The sequence below is a fragment of the Schistocerca americana genome, chromosome 1, assembly GCF_021461395.2.
Source record: "Schistocerca americana isolate TAMUIC-IGC-003095 chromosome 1, iqSchAmer2.1, whole genome shotgun sequence".
In the NCBI taxonomy this organism is placed as follows: domain Eukaryota; kingdom Metazoa; phylum Arthropoda; class Insecta; order Orthoptera; family Acrididae; genus Schistocerca; species Schistocerca americana.
Window position 1 is genome coordinate 549,122,995 of NC_060119.1, and position 17,406 is coordinate 549,140,400.

Below are 17,406 nucleotides of genomic sequence, written 5' to 3' on the forward strand. Positions count from 1 at the left end.
AGGGGCATCTTTTTCATGACAGAAGATGTGACAGTAACTGTGTTCTTGCATGTATATTGCAAACTGCTACACAGCTTCTTCAGCCCAGTCTGGATGAAATTGCCTGAACGTATGGTTTCAGGAGAATATTACCGTCCCACATACTTTTTATTTACTCTTCCTTCTCAAAGACATTACAAACAATTATACGATCCTATGGGGTGACATCGATTGGCCGGTCTGGTCACCTGATTCGAAAACATTAACTGTTTTTTCACTGTGAGAACACCTAAAAGCCTGGTTATCTGACACACAACCCTGCAACTATTACTGTTCATTGCCCCACTGCCACAGAACCCATGGTGATCCAAAAAGCCATTTGTTCTGCTATTTACTTCAATGCTGTGTTATTTGTTATCAATGTCTTTAACCTTTGATAGTTGCTAAACAAATGACATGTTTCTTAACAACAAAATGGGTGTGTCATTTTGTTTGATATTTTTAATACACTTCAATATTTCCTGTGGCATGATGCATTATGTTCTGAAGTAAAAAACAGGTATATAAATAATTAAATATATCACCATCGACCCAAGTCATGTTCATCCCACTCGCAACTAATCAAGAAGTGAGACACTTGCACAACTATTATAACCTTTGGATACTAACCCAAAAGGAAAGTTTTAGAAACCATAACAGACGTAACACAGAATGTACTGATGTACCTGATCCACAAAAGCTCTTTCTCTGAGGAAGGTATTAAATTAAAGATAAGATGTTTTTACAGTAAAATATAACTGCTTAAAGATAAACACTGTGTGTGTGTGTGTGTGTGTGTGTGTGTGTGTGTGTGTGTGTGTGTGTGTGTGTGTGTGTGCGCGAGAGAGAGAGAGAGAGAGAGAGAGAGAGAGAGAGAGAGAGAGAGAGAGAGAGAGAGAGATAGATATTGATGATGATGATCGGGTTGCGGGGCGCTCAACTACACGGTCATCAGTGCCCGGTACAAAGTCCCAATTGTTACACAGTCCACTCTAGCCACTGCCACAAGTGATGATGATGAAATGATGAGGACAACACAAACACCCAGTCCCTGAGCAGAGAAAACCCCCAAACCGGCCGGGAATTGAACCCGGGACCCCATGATCCAGAGGCAGCAATGCTAGGCACTAGACCACATGCTATGGACGGGGGACGTAGATCCTTGTGTGCATACTGAACCCAAGAAAGAGCAAAAGACAGCGAGATTTCTAATTATTTAAGGGGTATGTGTGCCTCTCATGAGATATCTGGACTTTTATTTTTCTTTTACATTGTTTGTAGATGGTGAAGCAGAATTTTATGGGTGCTACCCTCTAGATTTGCAATACTCCTCCTCCTCCACTACTATGTATAACTGCTAAGTTCTTATGACTTCCTACTCTCCCATTCTCAAAGGTTATCACACTGCAGCTAACATACTTCAGCATAGAGTGACATGTAGATACTGTCTATAGCCCCAAAAACTATTTGTTTACTCTGCAACTCCTATTGATCTAAAGATGTTCAGTAACTGGAAAAACAATTATCACCGGGGAAACTTAAGACCATGAACTGTCATAAAAGAATTTCAGTAGTTTTACTCATCAATGAGTCCAAAGTACTGTTGTTCCTTACATTCCCCAGAATGATTATCATAAGACTGAAAATTTCCAAGGGAAACATTACAAGAGCTACAAGATGATTTTGGCCACCACTGTGGGGTGGCTATGCCTTCACTGCACTCAAGTGAACCAATACACGTGATACATGAAATGTATTCGCAGTTGCAAATACGGACAACCATCAGCTGTATAACTGAATGATATCAATGAAAATTTGTGCCAGTCGAGGACTCTAACCAGGATTTACAATACACAAGATGCTTTTAAGCTGCTGGAGACCACAGGTCACTTATATCAAAAAATAGAAAATATTACTGAATATTCTCTGAAATACTGACATTTGAGATAAGGCTTGCTCTATATTGTGGAAGTGGCGGTAGCTTTGTGAACTTATACAGTCAAATAGGAAAGAATTTAAGGACTATACTTAAGACACAACTTCATATCTAGTTTTACAGGGTGTTTACGCAAAGACAAAAAAAAAAAAAAAATTCCCAAATTTTTCCTGGATAAAAACATACTTTTCCCCGGATGAAAGTGCACATTTTTCTGGATTAAAATATCCCTCGGAACTGTAAAACTTATCAATTTCTTGAGTGGTTAATGTTTAAACACCACTTCCCGGCACCTTAGGAAATGAAACCTAGCAAAAAAATAACACATTTTGAAAAATTCTTTGACGCGCAGCAACATGTACGCTGCATATTTTCATATTACAGAAGTATAAATATGAATTCTACAAAACACAGCACGTTAGTTTCTGAAGCACTGAAATCCAGATTGTGATCTGCTTCTGTCACCCAATCATAGATCACATCATCTTATCACAGCAGCAAATGACAGTAGATATTCAGACCATAGGATACCTGATGTAGTAACCAATAGCTACATCGCTGTTAAGTAGAGCAGATAAATTAATAGGAAAATTTTTGGTTTAAATTAATTTACGTGTAGTATAGCTACAAGAAAAGTTTGGCGAATGTTACCCTTTAAGATATATCAAACACAGCCATGCCAGTAAAAGTTTAAATGACGACATAAACTTCTTGTCTTCCGGGTCCGAAATTCTTCTAAGTGGCTGGTCTTCAAAATGTTTAGTTCTGAATGAGAGTCAATCACACTGTGATTTAACAAATTCATTGCACATTCTCACACATAACGTAACTCATCTTGCCTAAACGGAAATTTACTTTAAGAATAACATTTCTCACACCGCCACTTGGAATATTTTCCCACGACCTGTTACAAGTGTAAACTTTTGTGACATCACACTCATCGAAAGCAGATGTTATGAAGTATTGCATAGTCTTTGTCCTGAAGTCTTGGATACAACTTGCTGTTGGCAAGCACTTATGTGCACACAGTGTTTTGTAGTAAGTTTTGCATTGGTGTTTCTCTCTCGTTTTATGTTTTATTGCTGCAGCATTATTGTACAGTAGTGGGCTAAAGTAAAATTCTTTGTTAGAATATCAGTTCTTATCAGTCAAAATTACAAAAATTTAAATCAAAAGTAAGACAATGAAAAATTCCTGGAATTCTAAAAAATTCCCAGTTTTCTCCCAAATGAAAAATTTCCCAGGTTTTCCCCGGATTTCCCGGGCGTATACACCCTCTTTTATGTTACAGACAAAAGGTCTATATTTTAATATTTTCCATTATATGGATTAGAGTTAGCAAGTGTTAAGTCATCCATTATATTTATTTAGCATACAACCACATTAAAACAATGAAAACACACAACAGAGAATTTCAGAACCACACTCTCACCATCTGCCAGTCCATTTTCCAGCATAAGCTGGTTATCCGATTGGCAAGAACAGTCCTCATCCTTCATCCTAATGGATATTCAGATGACATTGTACTACTATCTGGAATGATGGCTTTTTGTCCAAATGGTTTAACTCAGTAACAGCTGTTTCACATGTCAAAGTGCACCTGTTTAAGGATTTGGGTATGTACAATCAGAAGACATGAATGTGACTCTTGAAACAATTTTCTGTGCATTTTCATTGTTTTAAAATGGTTGGGTGCTAAATAAATGTAATGAAAAATTCTAAAATATGTTTTCCTCTTAATTCAGCACACATCCCAGGTTTAACTTCTAGCTTCAAGGACAGGGATGTTGGAGTCTCTGCTTACCGACAACTTGAAATGTACTCATGAACTTGCCATATGAAGATGGAAGTGATAGCTCAAAACTGCTCAAGGCAGTAAAATAAAGCTGTTTAAAAGTATTTATGGCTGGTGGCATTATCCATCAACAATCCTTCATCAAATAACAGCCAAGAAGAACAACAAGATCCAGGATGGATAAAGTAACATTTGTTGAAGATTTGTATTCATGTCACACACTGGTTCCCTACCACTGTGTGGTAGAATACTATCACTGGGAAGTGTAGTTTGACCCTCACCATACGCTTACAGTTATCTAGTTTCAATAATGTTCCGAATGTTATTTTCTACATGCTCATCTGTTGGCATTTGTAATGCACTAGTGACTTGTGCATCACTGTCATAAGGACCGCAGCAAGACAACAATACCTTCAGAAAACCATCCATCATGCTTGGAATAGGCCTTTATTAGTTGTTCTTCAGAAAGGTGTATAATAGACAACAGTTAAAACTTAGGCCATCAAGAGACTATTCCAAGCATGTAGACTGGGAAGCAATGGCAGAGCCCACATTTCTGGAGTGAAGATTCAGTTTAATGATCTGAGGTCATTTAGAGACTGAGCTCAGGCTGGGATTAGGGAAGGAGAGTGACCATACCCTTAAAAGGTACCGCCCTTGCATTCTTCTTACGTGAATAAGGGAAAAAAATACAAAAAAAACTATAAATACTGTTAGTATCATCATTTCGACACCTTTCTTACCATATTAGAGCAAGTGCTTATTGAGACCCAGCTGTACACTTCTCCTTGTCTCAAACTGACCAGTGCGTTCTTAATTCAGTCCAACTTATCAACTTCGTATGAAAGTATTCAAAGTTTGTGTTGCTATATACATTGTTATCCAAGCAAAATAGTATCCAATAAAAACTCTGTCTGATAAGTCTTTCACATGTCGGACTTAAGAAAGGTATTAGATGTTAAACTTTTCCCCTATCACTAATTATTCTGTTCCCAGAGGTGGAGCACTGCTCTCTTGTGAAATGGATGCAACACGCAGTCACAAATCTCAGACACACTTCTACCCTTGCACCTAATAACAACAATGCAACTCAAGTTCTGAAGAAAGTTGTTTACTGTAGATTAGAGTTCATTGAACCTTACAGGCAGTTAAAATTGTTGCTTTAAGAGTTATTACTCAAAGCTTGATAGTTAAGTTTACCTCTTCTGCATCATCATCAGCCCCGTCCAAATCATCAATGATATGCCAGTCATCATCATTAGTTATATCAGCCTTGGAATAAACCTAGAAACGGGAATAATTATGTAAATGTAGCATAGTAGACATCCAAAAAACGTATTTCTTGACAAAGTATAACTAAAAGAGATTTACATTATTTTATACCTACCACATCTGCACTAAAATCAATTTTCTATGCATAAAGTACACACAAATTTTCTGATAATTCTTTCCCATAACTGTACTTCTCATAACCTTATGTAAATGTGGCACGAAAGCAAACAACAGAAGACTGATAAAGCCTCAAAAATAAAATGTAAAGTAGGATGTAACTTTCTGGAAGTTTGCCTTCAACATGTAACTTCAGTTGGCATTAAGGGACTAAACAGCGAGGTCCTCAGACCCCTCTGTCGAAAGAGTTCCTCTGGAGTTAGCAGCATCAGGCAGAAATTTGATGCCAGAGCTGAGAAATAACTGAAATAGAAGTATATGGGTCAGGCCAGTGCATATGTCAGACCAGACGAAGGCTCATACAGGGCTCGTCTGTGGCAAGAGAAACTCCATCGTCATCTGATTCCCCACCAGCCCCATTAAGAGGGGAGACAAACACAGAATAAGGAATGCCTACTAGCTGGGACATTCATAATTGTTAAAGAGAGAAGGCTAAAAACATGAATCACTTGGGCCAAAAATAACAAAACAAGGTGAGAGAAATAATCAGCTCGGTACATGGGGGGAGGGGCTCCAGGCAAGTAACAGCAGGGGCTTTGCACGTGATGGGGGTCGTTACTCCCACAATCTTTTATAGTGGAAATGTTGCTAGTCAACAGAGCACAATTGCATCTAAAAGCAATTAAAATAAATGAAAAGAGTGGTGACCATGCCAGCTGGCAAGTGAGGGAGGGGTTAGGAAACCTCAGACCCCACATGTGACAGGAGGCGAAACTACCATAACCACCCCAGCCCACCCTAGAAGTAGTTTCACATGTTTTACCTGAGAACAAAAATCAAAAACATCATACCTGAGAATAAATATCAAAAACATCATGGGTGAGAACAAAAACCAATTTCAAAGAGAAGAAGGAGAGCCAATTCAACCACCTGTGAGTTGCCCATAAACATTAGAGGCAAAGAAGGTGGAAGACCATGTCTGGCAGAGAGAGCCAGCTCCAGGATGTGAGCTACTGTTGGTAAGGCTCTGCAACAACAACTTGACTGTGGCTCCAAACATAAACTTGGTATAATTGACGCAGAGGTGACACAGGGTGGTGGATTCCTTCCAGGAGAAATGGAAGGAGTGTTAGACGGCAATAGCCTCCTTGGTAGTGCACAGTTCATCAAAGGAGGCAATAGCCCACCAGACGATGTTCCATCTCAGAGTTAGAAGCGATCTTCTTTGCAACCAAACAACTGCACCTGGGATGGTCAAAGAAAATGTGAGAGATGTAAAAGCATATGCTGTTCTATCCACAGTTTTAGAATAGTCAGTGCAAATGAATGTAGTGCCTCAATACTCCTGAGGAATAGATAGAAACAGATGCCAAAAGTTCAGGGGGCAACCACCTTCAAGTCCTTGAACATATCAGTCCTGTTCGTAGTCTGTGTACTAAGTAAGAGGGGTTCTGAAGGAAAATATTTTTGAGGCAGGCAGAGATACTGGCAGATGGCCTTGTCAAATGTGGATCGTTACTCCCGGAAACCACAACAATACAGACACCAAAGGCCCCATGATTCGAGAGCCCATCCTTTCAAGCAAATTGCTTAGCGAGTATATTCCTGAGGCTAGTCACACAGTAGCTATTGATGAACATTGAGTTTTTACCTGGTCTACAGATTGGTACGATGATACTATCTCAAAACTGCAAAGGAAAACCATCTTCTAGCCAAATGTGGTTGAACACTGTAGTGATTTGAGAATTTCTGTGTAAATTCTAGAACCACTCATCAGCCTTCTACCGTCTCAAACACATGATATTCTAGATAAGAGTGTGGGATGGTAAAATACTACCTACTGTGCGTACCATGTTTGTGTCTGCAGGTTTAAAATCAGTCGCGGGAAGAAAGTAGATGCAGCGGTCAAACGGCACCGACCATTACCTGACAGGGCAATCCATAGATGTGTTAGTGGGTTTGTGTATGGAAGAACCATGGAATCCATATGCAGCTTTGTGCTTATTGTGTCACTAACAACTTTTATGTGAAACAAGACCAGTTGAAAAAGTACTCATATAGACTCTTGACTCAGCCTTGTTAAAGGCAAGACTTTTTTTCAGTCTCCTTTTTTGAAAGTCATGGTGTCGAAAAAGACTTTCTTTCGAATGTAAATCAATTTGTTTTTAACATACAACTGTATAAGAGACTTACTGAAGTTACATATTATGTTGAAAGTGAGAATTTTTATTGTGCTTGAAAGTCAAATACATCGTTGATTGACGAAACGTAAAGTTTGTATGGCTACTTATTTCACTAGTAGAAAGAGGCTTGAACATTCCTGTAAATAGTGTTATTCGACAGAGAAGAAGTCAAGAGAGTTTCCAGCAGCCTACTATCCAGTAAAGAGGAGTGGCTGCAAACCCCAAGTAAGTCATCTTGTAAAGAAGTGGAATGTGGTTTGGGGAAATAAATCAGTATAACCCAGACCCACACTCACACTAAGTCATCAGAACATTAGAACGTGGCGCCCTGTGTGTGTGTGTGTGTGTGTGTGTGTGTGTGTGTGTGTGTTTGGGCGCGCACGCGCAGGGGGGGATTTTCAGTCAAAAATGAGAAGAGAAGCTGTTATGTGTTACCATAGCAACCAAACATAATACGACAAGGGATTTACTATGGAGCAAAATTTGAATGAAAAATGGTGAAGACATGAAAAATTCACAATGATAAAACAGCAACGAAGAAATACGCATGGAATGCTTCAACCAAGAAGATCCAGTGCGGAGAGTACACAGCTCTCACACAAGTCGCGGGGACGCAGACGCGGAAACCAACGTCCATCCGACACCGGTGGCACCAGCTGCAGTTCACCAGTGCTGACCTGCCTGCACATCCGCTCACCTATGCTACGAGAATTCTACACTGGGTGAGCGTGAAACAAAACTTCATTACTTTAGTACGAATTGGTACAATTGTAGAGTGAACTTTATTTGTGTAGTTCTCTTATTTAAAGTTAGTTTTAAATGCTTACAAAAGCTAAAGCATACAAGAGTATGGAAAATATACAACATATTGGGGAAACTCAAGACCTAGCTATGGCCATGAAAATTAGCAAAGAAGTGCCTGACTGGGCTGAGTTGATAAATTTAATCACAGCTCAAAGTATGACTCTAAGTAAAAAATGGAAATAAGCGTTTGGCATCATTGGCCGGAAGACACCTTGCAGGGTAGGTCCGGCCGCCTTGGTGCATGTCTTATTACATTCGACGCCACATTGGGCGACCTGCGCACCAGATGGGGATGAAATGATGATGAAGACAGCACAACACCAAGACCATGAGCAGAGAAAATCCCCAACCCAGCCGGGAATCAAACCTGGGCCCGTAGGACGGCAATCCGTCATGCTGACCACTCAGCTATTGGGGTGGACACACTAAGTAAAGAACTAGGCTTAGTAAATTCTCAATTAAATACCCAGAGTGAAGCTTTAAATGCTCAGAGGGAAACTCTACATATCCAAATGACAAATTTAGGTTTGTTAAGTGCCAAGGTCGACTCTCAAAGCGAAGAATTTAGTAATCTATGCGAAGGAATGGGCGCTTTGAAGACTGAGTTCGATGCTGAAAGTACTAAAGTAGAGAATTTAAAAGCAGATCTAAAGAATGAGTTGACAAACTCTTTGACTACTCACATAAATCATATGTTTACCGACATTAGTCAGAAACAGAATGATACCTTTCAGGATTTGTCGGAAAGGTTAGAACTTACAATTGAGAACAATTGTAATAGTGTAGAATTTGAACATATTGAAAAGTTAGGATCCTTTGAAAAAGTGTACAATATTAAGTATAATGATGTAAGGCATGGGTTGTATACTTTGTAAGAGTGTGTAGATAAGCAGAATGAGTTAATGTGAGTCATTCAGTCGCAAAGTACAGGTGTCAACCCACGGGTAGATAATGTAGAAAGAAATTTCAAACAGAAAATAGCTAACTCTGATATTATAAATGTAATTAGTTTGGAGGAACAATGTGGGGAAATTATAGATTGAAAAGTTGCCGAGAGAATAACATCCAGTAATGTATCGCCTATTCCTTCTTCTGAACTTAATGATACCATGAAGGGTATAGACGACCTGTAGAAAGAAATTAAGCTTATCCAAGATAAAGTAGAAAAAAGGGTACCTTCACCTAACATTGTGTGAACTATAATCCATTCATCATCAAGAATAAACTTGATGTAAACATTGAACTATGTATTCTTTCGCGTTTGCTGGAACCTCATTGGATTTCTGTTTCACTTGGGACTGCTGGCAAGCTGTCTCGAGTACTTTCAAGTACGATAATAAGGGTACCTTTTGTGCTGTATGTTATGCGCACATCAACTTAGCGATATTATGGGACAACAGCGCGCATTGAACTTTGGACAGCACTGACCGCAGACGAGCAGAGGATCAATACAGCTTCGAATGTCTTCTAATTTTTAAGCAGAATGAAATAATACACTGAAAAGCTCCCACAATACGCAGCTTAGACGACTGGACGAAAACTACAACACGTTATTGTGTTTAGCTAACATACTAATTACGTAATTAAAAACAAGAATGATGAAAATTCCTGACCGAACCACAGGGTAACTTTTCTGCATTAAGCTGTGTGTAACGTAAGAGAGTGTTGAAGAATTTCACCATATAGTTAAATATTGAAGCCACTGAAGGTATTACTTATAGACAGTCGTCTGGTAATCTCTTAGCTCCTTCCTTATCCGAATCCGAGAAATACTTTTCAGTTCTGGAAGTGTCACATGCTACATTGTTAATGAGCCTATCAACAACAGAATCCACAAAACCAACCAAGCGCAATATTTTCTCTTCATTTATGACAAGTCGTTCTATATCCCGCCAGCATTTGGCAGTGACGTGTGAAAAAGTTGTGTGTGTGTGTGTGTGTGTGTGTGTGTGTGTGTGTGTTAGTTCCAGTATGTCTGGGAGCATAACAGACTTGTTACTTCTCAGTCCAAATCTCTCAGCTTGGGTCCAGATCAGTCCTGTTGGGTTCATAAGGTAATGGTGCAGTAGCAAATGTAAAACTGCAGCATTTGTATGATGTGCTCGATGCTGCGAAAATGATTGTTTTTTGTGTTTCTACGATACTCATCTATCCCTGTGGTATAAAACAATGGACATAATCCAAATAAAGAGGATTGTGGTTATTCATTTTTGCCTTAAAACTGAAATTGTTATGTTTTCTTAATTTAAACAACTTTTATGAACAGTCTTTCACAAAACTTTGATAATTAAGAATTTGTATTTGAAATGCAAACAGAAATTTCGCGTCCAATATGTAATTAGAAACAAGACGACGTACGTAACTCATAAAAAAGGATGAGTTTTACGAGATGCAGGTATTTCAAACTGAACAAGAAAAAAGAATGACAAGGGATATTGGAACCAACGCACGAATAACCGCCTCGACATCATATCTCGTCACCCTACAGACTGCGCTACACGTACAATGTGGATTTATTAGTCAACTGCATTACACCCTTAAATTTATGAAAAACATTAAGAACAGCCTATTTCTCGGTACTTTTTCACCGTGTTCCATGCGCACGTTCCACTACAGAACAGAAAGCAGCCTCAGCCGTTTTCATACTATGCATTAACAGTGTGACAATAAGAGCACAATGCTGCAGAGGCCGTGACTGTACACGATTTTTGTAATAAAAACTACATAGCTACAGCATGATTAAGAAAAACATCTATGGCTGTTAATACATTTGAATATCTTAAAGTTTCATTTAACGTAACTTAGTAACAATATATCTAATATGTAAGTCATCACGTTTGTGTTTGTTTACATTAGGTTTATTCTAATGATGAACGGATTATAGTGAAGCTGTGACTGATTTACAATGGAGAGCTAACTCAGGGTTATCGGGACAATTCCCTAAATTTAAGCCGGACGGAGATGTACATCCGACCCATTTCTTAAAAAGATTTAACCAAGCACTACCAAAAAATTGGGAAGATTCTAAGAAGGTCGAATTTGCTGTGGGGTACCTTCTAGGGGAAGCCTTAGAATGAGGTACAGTAAATATTGAGAATTTTTCCTCTTGGGAAGACTTTAAAACCAAATTTAAAGAGAAATACTGGTCTTCCAGTGCTCAAGAAAGGTTGGTTATCAGATCCACGGGGCCCAAAATATTACAATAATACTTGGGGTACTATGAGGAAATATCTCGATTGGAATTTAACATGAGCAAAGTATTTAGATAAACCCATGGAAGAAGAGAGATTGGTATGTATTTTAATTAGACGATTGCCCATCTATGCGAGAAAAGATTGGCAAATGGTAGAAGAGTTGTTGTCTTTTGTTGATGCACTTGATGCAATAAATAAGGATTGCAACGAAACTTTACACCAAAGTGAAAGTTCGAACTATAAAATGAATAGCGGGAATCATTTTAAAAGGCATGAGGCAAACTTATCAAAAGTACACCAGTGCAATAAGAAAAGTTGTAACGGTAATTATCAAAAGAAGCATCCACATTCAAATTTAGAGCCAGTAACTTCTCAAGAATTTGTACCGAGTAACCAAAAGACACAAAATAGGAATGTAGTACCTAGCGCCCAGGTCCTGGACATATATTAGGAGGCCATATTCCATATAAGTATGTCAACTTTACGCACAAAATACCCACAAAGGAATGGTTGTTGCTTGAAGAACCAAGCTTAGCTACTAATAACCCACAACCTATAATAGCAGGTACAGTGGAAAATTCCGAGGTTAACATATTTATAGATTTGGTAAGTGAGGTATATTTATCTCAAACGCTCTTTTTAACTCGATACAGAATAAACAGTACATACCGTATTGCCAGTGACTGGAGTATACATAATCAGGATAACAGGAACAAAAAGTAAACTTGTAAGATATGAAACTCAGGTGGACTGCAGTATTGGAAATATGTTATTTAGTCAAATGCTGTTGATAGTAGAGAATATTAATAGAGACATACTGTTTGGTTTGGATTGGTTGTTAGAGTTTAACGTTATCTTAAACTTTGACGAACATCATCTTTGTTTTTGTAAAGGTGACAGTAGATGTTGGACACCTTTTGTAACAAATAGTCACTTTGAGGAACAAACAACGGAGCACCAGTGTCCAAGATTAACAGCTACAGCACAATTATCACCAAAAATCGATAATGCTGATCAAGGAACACATCTAACTGATATACAAGACGATCAACAAAGACAAAATTTGTATAAAATTTTAATGGAGTATGAAGTGGTATTTACCGATTGGCCAGGTAATATCAGCGACTATATTTGTATGTTCAAAATCAAAGTTGACACCCCATTCTTTTGCAAACCATATCCAATACCAGTGAGTTTGAAGGAAGCACTTCGGGACGAGATTAACAAAATCATTGATAATAATATTATAGAACAAAGTTCCATTGTAATGAATGATCATCTAGTAGTGGTGAAGAAAGCTACAGGTAGGGTACGATTAGTCTTAGATGCTCGTACATTGAATAGACATACAGATACGGAGAGGGACCGGCCAATTAATACCGACGAATTGTTATCCAAATTTGAAAAGACAAGATTCTTTAGCACGACGGATTTATCGTTTCTGATGAGTAGTTGATTACTACACAGTAGGTTGATGTGCTGGATGCATTTCCTACAGGAATACAATATGAAGAAACGATACGTAAAAGGTTCAGAAAATATAGTACCTGGTGCATTATTGAGGATACCCACAAGAATGGATGACTTGAAATGTACAGAAGGGCCTGGCGTTATTTTTGCCATTAATTTTATGTCAGCAGAACATCCGAACATCACGGTAACAAGAGATGGTTCAAAGAATAACAGAGAATATCCATCATGATCCTTATTTCACAGAAATATTTTCTATGTGTATCCAGAACACGTTACCTCCTAATCAATTGGTAAAATGGAAAATTGTAGATCATAACTTGTTTTGGAGAGACAGTGTAACATCACAGCATCGGCGTTTGTGTATTCCGAAGACGAACTTGTATAGTATGTTCGCACAATACGGACACTTCAGAATCAAAAAATGCATATCTCATATGAATAAATTTTATTATTTCAAGAAACTAGGGCATAAAATAGCGTCTTTGATTAGAACCTGTGAAACTTGCCAGAAAGTAAAAGAGAGTAATACTCACGTGAAATACAGAAGTATCCTATTAGCCCTAAGTCATTAACACAACCTTACAGAAGCAGATTTCTTTGGACCAATTCCACAAGGAAAGGGAGGAGTATCATGCATTCTGGTTATCATAGAATGCTGGACAAAATATGTAAAACTATATCCTATTAAGAGAGCAAATACGCAGTCAGTTGTACACTGTTTACAACAATACTTTCTAGAAGTAAGTAAACCGAAAATGGTTTCTTACAGACTACAGAAAAGACCACAATTTGTGAGCAACAAAGTTAGAGAATTCCTAGCATGGGTAAGTATTCGACAAGTGTTAATATCCAGTTATAACCCGCTATCAAATACGTCTGAACGGGTAATGAAGGAAATTGGGAAATTGTGTCATACATACTGCCATGAAAAACATACTTCGTGGACAACGAAAATTAAGGACTCTGAACTTATCCTAAATGAATTACCCCATTTATCAACTGGGTTGACACCTTTAGATGTTGTAGGAGAACCTTTTGTAGGAGAACCTTTAATTAAGAATTTTAATTGGCCTGAACAACCTAGTGTCAATTAAGAAGTAAATCAGGAAATAATTTCTAAAAATTTGATTGAAAAGGTGATACGAAGAGTAAGTAAGCATAACAGTACCAAGTTGATAACCTGGTTCTTATAAGACATCAACTTCCCAGCTCGAATCTGAAGAAAGAGACTCACAGGTTATTCAAAAATATGGAGGACCGTACCAGGTACAAACGGTGATCCATCTTAAGACGTTATTTTTAGTAGACCCCACAACTGGATTAGAAAAGGGGAAATACAATGGAAAGGATGTAAAATTGTATATCCCCAGGGATGTTAACATTCTGAGTTAACGGGCAGAGTGGCGACCATCAGATCCCAAGTTTTTTTCAGTGTTTTTTCCAAAATAGTTTTCCTGTACTGAAATCCTTTAAAATACAAAACTATCCTATAATCTTACTGCTAAAAATTTAAAAAAAAACTCGATATGACCATAAAATAGAGAATAACTTAAGAGAATGAAAAAAAGTTATGTCTAGACGAAATACATTGAATGGAATATTATGCTTGTGGAAAATATAATATGATGTGACTAACTGAGCAACTGTTATACCGAAGTGTATAGCTTTTCTATTTTGTATAAAGTATTTTATACCTTATATGAGATGTGATATAGATGGGAGGGTTTGTATAAATTTTGAAAGGGGTGGGTATTGTAGCTAAAAGCTTGATTTACAAGAACAAATAAATCATGATTGACACAAAACACACATCACACCTTTCAAACAACCCTCACAAACAAGTGTGCCCGATTCTTCTCCATTTGCCGTTTCCATGCAGATGCTAGGATTTCCTTCGGTCACCTCAAAGGGTGAAGGTGGGACAAGTATATTCTGTAGGAGATGATTTAACACCAAACCACTTCCTGCGTCTCACTCAAGTACCTGAGAGGTAGGGATCCTGGGGAAGGGGTGGGGGGGTGGGGGGTTTCCTGTCTTTGGGGCTATCTTCTTTCTCTTCTTCGATCCTAGCAACCACATCTGATTTTCCCTTTCTTACTTCTCATCTTGAGGACCTGTATATCTTTTTATAAACTTCTATCACTGAAGTCCTTCCTTATTTCCGTGGTTACTAATAACCTACATTTTATCTTTAGATAAGAAGGCCGAAGAAACAGACTACACGAACATACATCCACATATACACAAATACACACTTCTACGCAAACATTAAATTATATAAGACAAAGCCTGTCATGATGTGAGAACCGCCAGGTGTTGTAGGCGGAAAAGGTGTGTAGCACATATATGGGGGGTTATGACAGTTCTACATCGAATACACATAAGAAGAGGTGCACATACATAATGAACAACTATAAAGTAGCAATGAGTAATGGATAAAAAAGAGAGAGGCGTGAGCAAAGAAAGAAAAGGAAAGTAGGAGTAGAATTAGTCAGGTTGATCACTAACCAATGTCAGTGCAATAAAAACTCTGATGAATTGAAGGATAGTGGAATGTAAGTAGAATATATAGAGGTAATATCTAATGAAAGTATAGAAGTTGATAAGTAGAGGAGGACTCTAGGGAGTGAATAATATATTAAAGAATGAATGCGAAGTTTAAAATAGATTTATAGCTTTACCAGAAGATACTTAATTATGGTACACATAGAAATGTATATTAGGGTAATGAACCATGAGGCCTACATAGAAAGGATAAGGGGGAGTACCCCGCATTCACTAGGTATAAAGGGCAGACGTACCTGCATGGAGATAGGACGATTTGCGTCCTAAAAAATAGAAATGTTTAGTAAGGGGTGTACCTGCCAGAATGGAAAGAGGAAGTGGTCTCATAAGGTCAATCCACAAGCAAGGAATAGGTGCTGATCCTGGGAGAAAGGGACAGTATCGTGACAAAAGTAATAAATTTTATAGGAATTATTCTGGAAAGTGTAAATTCTATGAATGACTAGCATTATTATGTTTCGTGGAAGTAAATGAGTGTCAAAAGAACACTTTCACTTCTCTCGAGTTCCTCCAAGCTACAAATAATGAAAATAGTACATACTAGGAAAAAGGTAGTACAAAAGATAAGAATAGAAAAAAAGATTACTCATGTGTTCTAAACACCTGAAGTTTGCGACTGAAAAAAAATTAAAGAAAAGAAATAGAGTCCTCACAATTACTAAATATTAGTAAAGCTGACAAAAACAATGAATAAATGCTCATGTCTTAACAACAAAGTAAAATAAGAAAAGGGTAGAGAAAAAATAAGTGAAAGATTGTGTAAGAAAGGACAGAGAATTGTTACTCAAAGGAAAGATATGTATATAAACATATGTAAGAAATGCATACTGTTATGATATGAATTGTTGTTATGAGTGATGTTATGTGAATAATGATTATGTATAAAATATCAAGTGTTCAGTCTGGGGTTGGGGGGGGGGGGGGGGAGGGGGAGATATGTAGTAATTTGAGAATTTTTGTGTAAATTCTTGAACCACTCAGCCTTCTACCACCTCAAACACACAGTATTCTAGATATGAGTGTGGGATGGTAAAATACTACCTACTACGCGTCACGTTTGTCTGTGCAGGTTTAAAATCAGTCGCAGGAAGAAAGTAGATGCAGTGGTCAAAAAGCACTGACCATTACCTGACGGGGCAATCCATAGATGTGTTAGTGTGTGTGTGTATGGAAGAACCATGGAATCCATATGCAGCTTTGTGCTTATTGTGTCACTGACTACTGTTATGTGAAACAAGACCAGTTGAAAAAGTACTCATATAGTTGTTAGAGGCAAGAGTTTTTTTCAGTCTCCTTTTTTGGAAGTCATGATGTCTAAATAGACTTTCTTTCGAATGTAAATAAATTTTTTTCTAACATACAACTGTGCGAGAGACTTGCTGAAGTTACATACTATGTTGCAAGTGAGAATTTTTACTGTGCTTGAAAGTCAAATACATCATTGATTGACAAAACGTAAAGTTTGTGTGGCTACTTATTTCATTAGTAGAAAGAGGCTTGGACATTCCTGTAACTAGTGTTATTCGACAGAGAAGGAGTCAAGAGAGTTTCCAGCAGCCGGCTATCCAGTAAAGAGGAGTGGCTACAAACCCCAAGTAAGTCATCTTGTAAAGAAGTGGAATGTGGTTTGGGGAAATAAATCAGTATAACCCAGACCCACGCTCACACCTTAAGTCGTCAAAACGTTAGACTGTTTACTGCATACAGTGGGGGAACATTTTGGGGATGATGATTGTTTGTATTAGCATGAAATGCACCCTGTCATAAAGCAGCATCTGTGAGGCAAAGGTTTGTGGACAGTAAGATTCACAAACTGCACTGGCCTGTCCAGAGTCCCAACCTGAGCCCAATGAAACACCTTTATGATGAGTCAGAACATAGACTTCTGCCCAGACTCCACGATACCGCAACACTACCTTCTTCGATTTTGGCTCTTTAAGCATGGACTGCCAATCCTCCACAGACATTCAAACACCTCTTTGAAAGTGTCTCCAGCAGGGTTCAAGGTGTCAAAAGTGAAGACTGCGCACACCCCATAATAATGTTCAT

General features: G+C 38.1%; 1 protein-coding gene across 9 annotated transcripts in view; it reads right to left on the bottom strand.

Annotated features, from left to right (window-relative positions):
- LOC124605898 (uncharacterized protein DDB_G0283697-like) overlaps positions 1–17,406 on the bottom strand; it is a 222,010-nt gene that overhangs the window by 37,774 nt on the left and 166,830 nt on the right. For all 9 annotated transcript variants that reach the window (XM_047137856.1, XM_047137895.1, XM_047137881.1 and 6 more), the window contains one exon: positions 4,950–5,033. In XM_047137856.1, coding sequence (XP_046993812.1) covers positions 4,950–5,033 — 84 coding nt within the window. The remainder of the gene's footprint in view (positions 1–4,949; positions 5,034–17,406) is intronic.